The 11,867-nt window shown below is 48.0% G+C and overlaps 1 protein-coding gene across 1 annotated transcript in view; it reads right to left on the reverse strand.

Annotated features, from left to right (window-relative positions):
* TGM2 (transglutaminase 2) overlaps positions 1–9,452 on the reverse strand; it is a 35,556-nt gene extending 26,104 nt beyond the window's left edge. Inside the window, exons 1-2 of the mRNA XM_024215438.1 lie at positions 9,375–9,452; positions 456–635 (exon numbers count right to left, since the gene is read on the reverse strand). Coding sequence (XP_024071206.1) covers positions 456–635; positions 9,375–9,384 — 190 coding nt within the window. The 5' untranslated portion in view covers positions 9,385–9,452. The remainder of the gene's footprint in view (positions 1–455; positions 636–9,374) is intronic.
* Between the last annotated feature and the right edge of the window lie 2,415 nt (positions 9,453–11,867).

The raw sequence follows: 11,867 nt of genomic DNA on the forward strand, positions 1-11,867 counted from the left end.
AAAAAAAAAAAAAAAAGCCGCGATCGCGATCTGCGGTGGCAATTCGGAGGGAGGTCCTTCGCTCCGAGCGGGAGTGAGGGACCGTCCGCCGAATTGCCGCCGAACAGCTGGACGTGCCGCCCCTCTCCGAAGTGGCCGCCCCAAGCACCTGCTTGGTAAGCTGGTGCCTGGAGCCGGCCCTGCCTGGACATGACGGCACTGAGGTGGCTTAGTTGGGCATGGCCTATCTCTGAGGGGAGGGTGGATGGTGTCTTTCTCTGAGGAGAGGGTGGATGGTGTCTTTCTCTGAGGAGAGGGTGGGTGAATATGTCTGTCTGTGAGGTGAGGGGGTAGGACGGCTCATCTCTGAGGTGATGTGACGGGGTGGATATTGTGTGTGTCTCTGAAGGAGGGGATGGAGGTGGCTCCCCTCCAAGCTGACCGCAGTTGAGTTTAGTGAATAGCTCTGGACTTACCTGTCTCTACGTTGAGAGTAAGTCTATCCACTCCTTCCTCATAACCCCTTCCAGCGAAGTGCAGTGTGATGGTGAAAGACTGTCCCCTCCTCACAACGAGCTGTTGGCTGCCCATGTCCGCCGTCATGTGGTTCTGATTGTTGCTCTCACACTCCAGGTTGCATGATTCCAGCACCAGATCTGCAAAACCAACAGCATCTAAGGCCGTGTCTACACTCAAAACATCAAAGCGCTGCCACGGGAGCGCTCCCGTGGCAGCGCTTTGAGGTGCGAGTGTGGTCGCGCGCCCCAGCGCTGCCGGTACTCCACCTCCACGAGGGGATTAGCTTACAGCGCTACAGCGCCAGTGTAGCCAAGCCCTCAAGCTCTCTTTCAGGAAGGCAGCAAAGACACAGCACAAACTGACCCAGACTCCACTCTCTCTTCCTTTGAATCCATTTAGTGGTTCAGAGGCTGGGCACCAAAATCTGATGCTCCAGCTGAGAAGAGATCAGTTTTACTCCTATAGAGCTCATGCATTTGGCTTCACTACCATGTGTTTCTCATGTGCTCGCACCCATGGCCAGGTTGTTGTTCTGCTGCATTTAGGGAGTGCAGGGTGCATCTCCATGCATGAACAGGGAGCTCTGAGCCCCACGAGATTCACGAGTTGGGAATCCTTACCTTGGTTTATGTCGGTGTAACACAGGGCTGGATCTAGCCCCTCCTCCCCCCGCCACCTCCCCACCCCCACACTCATGAATAGTCATCTACTAATAGTGAGTACAAGTTTGGTTGACAAAGGTAACACTGTTGATGTAATATACGTAGACTTCTGTAAGGCATTTTACTTGGTACCACATGCTATTTTGATTAAAAAACTAGAACGATATAAAATTAACATGGCCCACATGAAATGGATTAAAAACTGGCTAACTGATAGGTCTCCAAAAGTAGCTTGTAAATGGGGGAACTTCATCAAGGAGTGTTTCCAGGGGGGTCCCCCAGGGATCAGTTCTTGGCCATACACTATCTTAACAATGACCTGGAAAAAAACATCAAATCATCCTTGGTAAAGTTTGCAGATGACACAAAAATTGGAGGAGTGGTAAATAATGAAGAGAACAGATCACGGATTCAGAGTGATCTAAATTGCTTGGTAAACCGGATGAAAGCAAACTATATACGTTTTAATATGGCTAAATGTAAATAGACACAACTGGGAACAAGATGGGAGGACTCTATCCTGGGAAGCAGTTACTCTGAGAAAGATTTGGGGATCGTGGTGGATAATAAGCTGAACATGGGCTCCCAGTGGGAGGCTGTGGCCAAAAGAGCCAATGCAATCCTGGGATGCATGAACAGGGGAATCTCGAGTAGGAGCAGAGAGGTTATTTCCCTCTGTATTTGGCACTTGTGCGACCACTGCTGGAATCCTGTGTCCAGTTCTGGTGCCCACAATTCAAGAAGGAGGCTGATAAATTGGAGAAGATTCAAAGAAGAGCCACAAGAAGGAATAGAAAACAAGCCGTATAGTGATAGACTCAAGGAGCTCAACCTATTTAGCTTAACACAGAGAAAGTTAAGGGGTGGCTTGATTACTGTCTGTAAGTACCTACATGGGGGACAAATATTTAATAATGGGCTTTTTAATCTAGCAGATAAGGGTATAACATGATCCAATGGCTGAAAGTTGAAGCTAGAACTGGAAATAAGGTGTAAGTGTTTGACAGTGAGGGTAATTTACCATTGGAACAACTTACCAAGTCACGGTGGATTCTCCATCACTGACCATTTTGGACGTTTTTCTAAAAGACCTGCTCTAGGAATTACTTTGGGGAAGTTCTATGGCCTGTTCTGTGGAGGAAGTGAGACTAGGTGATTTCAATGATCTGTTCTGGCCTTGGAATCTGTGCACACACACAGCGTACATACATGCACACACAGCGTGCATACATGCACACACAGCATGCGCACACACAGCATGCACACACAGCGTACATACATGCACACACAGTGTACATACATGCACACACAGCATGCACACATCTCCTCTAGCATTCTAGCATGGAAATGGCTTCAGTGAAACCTGTCTGAACTCCTGGGTTATCTGTCCTTTTAGTGTGCCTAGTCGATTGCCTCAGCAGTTAGGAAAATAGCTTCCCACTATGAATCATAGAATCACAGAATGTCAGGGTTGGAAGGGACCTCAGGAGGTCATCTAGTCCAGCCCCTGCTCAAAGCAGGACCAATCCCCAACTAAATCATCCCAGCCAGGGCTTTGTCAAGCCGGGCCTTAAAAACCTCTAAGGATGGAGATTCCACCACCTCCCTAGGTAACCCATTTCAGTGCTTCACCACCCTCCTAGTGAAAAAGTTTTTCCTAATATCCAACCTAGACCTCCCCCACTGCAACTTGAGACCATTGCTCCTTGTTCTGTCATCTGCTACCACTGAGAACAGCCGAGCTCCATCCTCTTTGGAACCCCCCTTCAGGTAGTTGAAGGCTGCTATCAAATCCCCCCTCACTCTTTTCTTCTCCAGACTAAATAACCCCAGTTCCCTCAGCCTCTCCTCATAAGTCATGTGCCCCAGCCCCCTAATCATTTTTGTTGCCCTCCGCTGGACTCTCTTCAATTTGTCCACATCCCTTCTGTAGTGGGGGGACCAAAACTGGACACAATACTCCAGGTGTGGCCTCACCAGTGCTGAGTAGAGGGGAATAATCACTTCCCTTGATCTGCTGGCAATGCTCCTACTAATACAGCCCAATATGCCATTGGCCTTCTCGGCAACGAGGGCACACTGCTGACTCATATCCAGTTTCTCGTCCACTGTAATCCCCAGGTCCTTTTCTGCAGAACGGCTGCTGAGCCAGTCGGTCCCCAGCCTGTAGCGGTGCATGGGATTCTTCCTTCCTAAGTGCAGGACTCTGCACTTCTCCTTGTTGAACCTCATCAGATTTCTTTCGGCCCAATCCTCCAATTTGTCTAGGTCACTCTGGACCCTATCCCTACCATCCAGCCTATCCACCTCTGCCCCCAATTTAGTGTCATCCGCGAACTTGCTGAGGTTGCAATTAATCCCATAATTCAGATCATTAATAAAGCTGTTGAACAAAACCGGCCCCAGGACCGACCCCTGGGGCACGCCGCTTGATAACAGCTGCCAACTAGATATTGAGCTATTGATCACTACCCGTTGAGCCCGACTAGCTAGTCAGCTTTCTATCCACCTTATAGTCCATTTATCCAATCCATATTTCTTTAACTTGCTGTCAAGAATACTGTGGGAGACCGTATCAAAAGCTTTGCTAAAGTCAAGGTATATCGCATCCACCATTTTCCCCATATCCACAGAGCCAATTATCTCATCATAGAAGGCAATCAGGTTGGTTAGGCATGACTTGCCCCTGGTGAATCAATGTTGACTGTTCCCAACCACCTTCCTCTCCTCCAAGTGCTTCAAAATGGATTCCTTGAGGACCTGCTCCATGATTTTGCCATTCCCTGGGTTCTCTTTCTTCCCTTTTTTAAAGATGGGCACTATATTTGCCTTTTTCCAATTGTCCGGGACCTCCCCCGATCACCACGAATTTTCAAAGATAATGGCCAATGGCTCTGCAATCACATCAGCCAACTCCCTCAGCACCCTTGGATGCATAAGATCTGGACCCATGAACTTGTGCATGTCCAGCTTTTCTAAATAGTCCTTAACCTGTTCTTTCGCCACTGTTCTTTCACCATGGCCAAAGCTCCCAGGAGCAAAGTGAAACTAATTAATAATTGAAGCAATCTGCTTGTGGGGGAGAGAGACGCAGCATCCTGGGTGTCTCTGAGCTAAAATCTCTCTTGGATCATGACTAGGGCCAGGGGATGAGCTAATCTCCTCCCCACTCTCCCTTCTCCCAAGACACAGAGAAGTGTGACACAGTTTACAATTGCCCTGGTTTGGTACCACCCACAGAACTTAGACAGCACTCTTCGTGCGTCGATCTCAAAGAGCTTTACAGAGCTGACGCACGTTACGTTCCCCGTTCCACCAGGGAGTAAACTGAGGCGCACAGAGAGAAAACATGGTGCCTAATGTCACGCAGCCAGTCAGCGGTAGAGCTGGGAGCGGAATGCCGAGCTTCCCCTCAGTTCTGTGCCAGACCCCTTGCACTAGGCTTCTGCTCTTAATGCTACAACAGCGGAGAGGCCTGAGGCCAGGCCAAAGGTGTGTCGCAGAACTGCACTGGGTCCATCAGGATTCAAGGGCAGGAGAGACTTGCAGAGGGCAGCAGCAGAGAGGGCCAGCGCTTATCCTTCCTGCCTCTGGAGGAGTTTGGCTTCAGGCTTCCGCTGCCAAGTTGTTTGGGTTGTTTCCCCCCCCCCCCCCCGAAAGAGAGAAGCATTTCTGAACTCGGGGAACGCTTAGCTTTGGATGTTCCCTGTGCCCTCGGTCAGGCTGACAGGAAGTTTCCTATTTCCTATGCCTTGACAAATCGGAGAGCCTGCCCATAAACATACTGCGAAAAGGGATGTCTGACTGCATGGCCTGAGGCATTCTGCAGGGCGTGCTCTTGTGGCAGTAGGGCAGAGAGATACTGATGTAAGCAGGGCCTGTGCTAGGCAGCCGGTGATAATCAGACAGCGCCATTACCCGTTGTTTCAGCGTGGTTTCCTGGGGCAATGCGATATCATTCATCATTGTTCCAGGCTAGCGAGCCGTGAATGCATTGCTGTCAGGCAGATTAGTTGCCAGAATAAGTGAAAGTATTTAATGTAGGAGAACACATAGCGAGTTCAGTGCCAGAGTACCTGAGCTGGAAAACCAGGGCCTGATTTATGGAGCAAGTGCTGACAGGGCTCATTGCTGCTTCGTTCCCATCCTCTCTCAGCAATAGGTCACCTAGAGCAGTGGTTCTCAGTCGGGCTATGCCTACCCCAGGGGCATGCAGGGGTCTTCCAGGGGGGACATCACCTCATCTAGAGATTTGCCTAGTTTTACAACAGGCTACAGAAAAAGCACTAGTGAAGTCAGAACAAACTAAAATTTCATACAGGCAAAGACTTGTTTGTACAGCTCTATCGACTATACACTGAAATGTAAGTACAGTATTTATATTCCAATTGATTGATTTTATAATTCTATGGTAACAATGAGAAAGTCAGCCATTTTTCCGTACTAGTGGCTGTGACCCTTTTGTATTCTTATGTCAGATTTTCTAAGCAAGTCGTTTTTAAGTGAGGTGAAATCGGGGGTACGCAAGACAAATCAGCCTCCTGAAAGGGGTACAGTCGTCTGGAAGGGTTGAGCGCCACTGCCCTAGGGAAGGGGCTGAATGCTGGCCAGAAGGAGGAAGGGAGGGAGCTGCAGAAACCCGTTGCTATAGGAATGGTGCCAGGTGAAACAAGGAAGACCACTGACCTTGCCGCATCCAGAGCGAAAGGCTTTCTTGCAATAGTGCCCTCACGTTCGTGCTTATGGATATGCCCCCAAAACCTCCCCACAAAGTCAGCCCTGTTGCTTGCCAGCAGGGAAGGGCGTGTGAGAGAGAAAGAATTGCTTTCACTGGTGGGAGGCTATCGCGGTAAGACCTAAGAGATCTAGAGAGATGGAGTTATGGAGAAAGCGTAGCTTGCCCGTAATCAAAATGCTTCCATCGGGCTGCCGACCTGCAGGAGTGTGACCAGCGTAGAACAAACTGAAGGGAGAAGGGAGACTTCCATTTTACACATTTCACCCCTGATTTAGCGAAAACTGCGCCCAATTACATGCGTATGATCTTATATCAAGCTAGACTCTGCCAGAAAATTTGGGCCAAGTCAGAAAAAGTGTGTTAGAGAGAGGAATTCTAAAAAATGATGTTTGGCTCAAAAATCCAGCCTGAGCTGGTAACGCCACACTTGTTGTATTCTGTTGGCCTCTTTGATCAGTAACAACCAGTTTATTCCTTAGTTATTACATTGATGATAACATATACTAGGATGTTCGCAGAGCTCTTCCTGGATGTCTGCGTGCTATTCACGGCAGGCATTACAACGTTCACAAGACCATGAGTGGAATGAAATATCTTAACATTCCAGTTCCATTTTCTCTGTGTTTTAAAATCCTTTAATGTAACAGGGACACCAGTTTAACAGTCAAATTTCTGTCTGCCAGACTTCTATTTCCTACTGTTATAACTAACCCAGGACAGCTGCCACGAAAGAGATTAGAAGGGTTTTTCTCTTCTGGTTTTTTGAGTTGTCTTTGCTTTGTGCATTGGAGAGTCGGACCTAGACTCTGGTGCTCACTCCTGCGAGAGATAAGAATGGCCACAGGCCTTGCTGCGTTCACAACAAAACATGTAACTCCCTTTTTCACCCTTGCTTTCCCTAGCCATACGTGCACTTTAAACATACACAAACCAGCTCTGAACGAAGCTCTTCCTGGCATCTAGCAGCAGGAGACGCAGAGAGAGATTGTCAGGGTTTGTTTCTATTTTGAAAGACGTGGGAGTGCTTGGAAGTTGGACACACCGTGGGAGGGGCCCTGTGAGCACAAAGACAGAGGAAGAGGAGCTCATGGAAAACTTCAGTTCCACCTTCTCCTAGGAACAGCCCAAGCCGAGGGCCCTCATGGAAGAGAAATGCCAGAAGCAACATTCCCCAGTGATGGCAGTGAGCACCATGCAGCGACCTCAGTGGAGTTTTCCCCATTTACGCCCGCATATAATTTGGTCCAATCTCTGACGTAAGGGATCCTGTTTTTCATCATCCTGAGGGAAAATGAAGGATGAGGGTCTTCAGACTCCTCTCAAAGTCCGACCGCTGCCCTGTAGCGATGAGCAGTCAGAGGGCTTAAAGCAGACCCTGCTCACTCAGTGCCACAGTCAGGTCTGGCCGGGAGCAGAGGGACCTTGTTTTCCTTAGGATGCAGTCATTGCAATGCCATTACGGGCTCCTCCTCTTTCATTTCTTTTTATTTTGTCTTGGGACTGGATTGAATAAAACCCGGTCTTGTCACTGAGATCCCAGGCGGTTGAACGGAATTAACTTCCCTGTTTGTTTTTGTCACTGTTGTGGATTTGACATGTCTCTCACCTGCCTATCTGCACCTCCACATGAGCCTGTATTGCCTGGTCTCACTGACCATAGACTGAACAAAGAGGGCTACACACTGATCAGAATCTGACATGGGAAATATTATTTCATAAGAACATAAGAACGGCCATACTGGGTCAGATTAATGGTCCATCTAGCCCAGCAGCCTGTCTTCCAACAGTGGCTAATGCCAGGTGCTTCGGAGGGAATGAACAGAACAGAACAGAACAATTATCCCCATCCATCCCCTGTTGTCCAGTCCCAGCTTCTGGCTGTCAGAGGTTTAGGGACGCCCAGAGCATGGGGCTACATCCCTGGCCATCTTGGTTAATAGCCGTTGACGGACCTATCCTCCATGAATTTATCTAATTCTTTCTTGAGCCCAGTTATACTTTTGGCCTTTACAACCTCCCCTGGCAGTGAGTTCCACAGGCTGACTGTCTGTTGTGTAAAGAAGTACTTCCTTATGTTAGTTTTAAACCTGCTGCTTATTAAATTCATTGGGTGACCCCTGGTTCTTGTCTTATGCAAAGAGGTAAATAACACTTCCTTATCTACTTTCTCCTCACTATTCATGCTTTTATAGACCTCTATCTCCCCTCAGTTGTCTCTTTTTGAAACTGGACAGTCCCAGTGTTTTAATCTCTCCGTGTATGAAAGCTGTTCCATACCCCTAACCATTGTTGTTGCCCTTTTCTGCACTTTTTCCAACTCTAATATATCTTTGTTGAGATGGGGTGACCAGAACGGCATGCAGTATTCAAGGTGGGATGTACTATAATATGATGTTTTCTTCTATCCCTTGCCCAATGGTTCCTAACATTCTGTTAGGAATTTTGACTGCCGCTGCACATTGATCAGTGAACTACCCACAATGACTCCAAGATCTCTTTCTTGAGTGGTAACATCGTTTTGTACGTATAGTTGGGATTATGTCTTCCAATGTGCATTACTTTGCACTTATCAACATTGAATTTCATCTGCCATTTTGTTGCCCAGTCACCCAGTTTACCCCTTTGTACCTCTTCACAGTCAGCTTTGGACTTCACTATCTTGAAGAATTTTGTATCATCTGCAAACTTTGCCACCTCCCTGTTTATCCCCTTTTCCAAATCATTTTTGGATCTGTTAAATAGCCCTGGTCCCAGTACAGATCCTTGGGGAATGACTCTATTTACCTCTCTCCACTGTGAGAGATCTAGAGAAGAAAGTATTCTTTTCCCAGCGAAAGTCTACACAGAAAAGCCAGCTATGTGTCAGAGGGATTTCGAAAGGCTTAGAAGGTTTTTTTTTTTATGGCTTTATTTAGATAACTCTCTTTAAAAATAGGGTGAGATTAAAAGCAAATATTTTTAGAGCAGCTCTCTGCAGAGTCCTGCTGAAAGGGAGCTTGCAATTTAAAACAGTATTTTAAAATTTCACTCTTTACAGCAACGGCTTTATTAAAACAATAGCAAATTACTGTAGTTATGGTAAAGAACAAAATTAACTCAAAATAGTTTCCTCCTGATCATAACTATCTTCTATTTTAATCTTTTGCGTGTCTGATTATTCTGCCGTTGAGTCAGGAGTTTGCCATTCAGTTTCAGTAAGTTCCAGAAATACAAACCAGTGCAGCTGACATAAAGGAGCTTGCTTAATGTTCCAGCCTGAGCTAAATGAACAGACTGGAATACTCCTCAACTTTTCAAGTAGAACTTTTGCACACAGATACATACCAACCTACTGATATCACTACCCACCCTTACATATACACTTTGCAAAGTTCACCGTAACCAAGCAAAACATTTCTGATTTAGAAGAATTATTAAAAAGTTGTCAAGTTTTGCTGAAATGCAGCCTCTGGCAATGTGCCGTTCTGCAGCTTTACCTTCAGCCATGGTGTCCAGCACTGGAATCCCTTTTACTCTGCTTGCGCTCTGCCTACAGCTATGAAAAAGGAGCTGATGGTTTATCTCCTCCCACCCTCACTAGTTGTGCTCTCCCTTTATACAGGCAGACACAGCACACACCCCCTCATCTGGGTGGATGGTGGAACCTAAGCAAGAATTGGAAAAAAACCCCAGTTTCCAAGAAAAACTAAATCCACCTATTTGTTTTTCAACGTTGAGCATGGCTTTGTGACAAAAGCAGGTCTGTAATAGCTCACTTCCCCCCACAGATGCTAAAAATATACAAGTAAGTGACACATACAGAAAGAGCCAGTGTGGGGACAGTGCTGATAAATAGCCTCTCTTGCTGGTCAATGTTGTGAAATTCTTTCCCCAGTTTCAGGGAAGGAATTTCTTACGTCATCCTATGAAAGTGGGGCTCGTGTGTAGTGCCTGAGGAGGCTAGTCACAAACCTGGGTAGTGGGGCTTTCTCTTTTAGTTAGCTGGTCTGAAGATTGTGTCCTCCCTAATCTGCACAGGCCGTTAAAGGGAAGGACAGAGCTCTTGGAAACCCCCTTCTTGTAAACACACTGGGAGAAGATGTGCTCTCCCCAGGGAAAACATGGCGGACACCTTGTATTCCTCACGTCAGACCTTCCTCCACCCACCACCCCACGGGCTAACTAAGAGAATGAGTCGGCAGAGTGAAGCGCAGGGGCTGTGCTCTTTTCAGACTGCAACCCCACATTCTCCCCGTCAGCCACAACCCAGAATCCTTTGGGCCAGTTGCTGTGGCCTTTGACTGTGGGAATTGGCTGCTTTTGGTACCTCAGGAAAACCATTTGCAAGTACATGTAGTGAGCAAATCTGCGGGGGGAAGGGGGGAGCTTGTGACCAGTCAATGGTGCTGAGCTCTTGGGGGAAGGGAGGGAACTACCCACAGATGTGGGGAGGGAATGAAGGTTAAACATTCGGTGGTTCCCCAGGATGGGAGGTCTTGCTGCTCCTGCACTTGGGTGCTGACTATCAATCACAAGCGGAAGCTTCAGGGTCCGTCCATGAAGTGAGATGGTTGGACTCACTCACTGACGGGTAACTTACACCTCTTTCTGAATCCTCTCCAGATCTGGCCCTTCGTGAACATGGTCCAGAATAATCCATAACCAATCAGCGCTTTGGGGCATTTTGCTCACAAGTCGCCTGGGACCAGACAACCATATTTTATGTATTGCTGTCTCCCTCTCGTTTGGGCAATCCCAGCACTGGGAGGCAGTTCGTGGGAGCCCGGGGTGGGGCCTGCTCCATGCCACTGGAACTGGAAGATGTTCATGAAAAATGTGTCCCGTGTTTTTAGTTGAGAGGTTTTGACATTTGACACTTTCGCTATTGTCCGTAATGTCTGAGCTGCCCTGTAATGGAAACCGACCAAAACTTCCACCAGCTCCTCTGTGCGCTCGGCTGATGTGCCACCTTGTAAGCTGGAGGGCAGAGAGCCTTGGGCGTCCTGAAGAAGCTATGCAATAGAGGGACTATTTTCCTCTTTCTCTATTGGTGGAAGAACCCCACTGTCACCAAAGCTGTGCTGAGTCAGTGCCCTGGCCTTTTCTACACTGGTGCCAACAGTTAATTGCATTGCCGCTGCAAAGCTGAAAAATGACTTTGTTGCAGCCCCTGTGGCCCATGAATTGACCTGGCTGCAGCACTGGGATCTAGTCCCTCCCTGCTAAATGGCTACTCTGCTAGGTGGCAGGTGGACGGCAGCTGGGCATGCTCTCCATTGACCATGGGGGGAAAGCGCTCCAGCAGGGAGAAAACAAAATGACCAATTGATTCGGTAACACCCAAGGAACTGGGTTGTTTTCACATCAGTGTGTGGGATTTTGCAAAAAGAAATCCTTGCTCTAGAGTTCAATACCGCGTTCCGGCACATGCAATGGAGGGAGGAGCAGCCACGGGGAAATGAACTCTGACGGATTTAGCTCAGCCAGTTGAGTTTTTCGTATTTACAAACACTTTGCCGTTGATTGTCCTAGAGATATGGCACGGTTCTGTCTCACACGGCAGAGGGCCGGCTGGGGCCTCTGGAAATGAAATCTCTCCCAGCGCATGAAATGAAGCAGGCAAGCAGAGCCCAGCATGGACGTAATGTTCCAGCTGCCCAGCTGTGGCTGGGAAGAGCCAGACCATTCATCATAACCCGCAGGAGGGGGGCAGGGAACAAGGTTAAATGTGCAATAAATCCGGGCTGAGCGGAAGCCTTGTGACCTGATGTGGTTAGTTCCAGCATCCTGGGGAATCAAGTGGGGGAGCCATGTCTGGAGCTGCATTGCTGATGGACCTGAGGAGGAACACATGGCGGATGGGCTGCACTTTTCATCCTGCGTAATGTAACTCAGCCGCCTCGAGAAGATTTGCCTCATCTTCCCATCTCGGAATGTACCAAGTCAGAACGATACAGGAGCCCTTAGGCTGCAGAGCTTGTTTAGCGCAC

This window comes from Terrapene carolina, unplaced genomic scaffold, assembly GCF_002925995.2.
Source record: "Terrapene carolina triunguis isolate 2854851 unplaced genomic scaffold, T_m_triunguis-2.0 Scaffold130, whole genome shotgun sequence".
Classification (NCBI taxonomy): domain Eukaryota; kingdom Metazoa; phylum Chordata; order Testudines; family Emydidae; genus Terrapene; species Terrapene triunguis.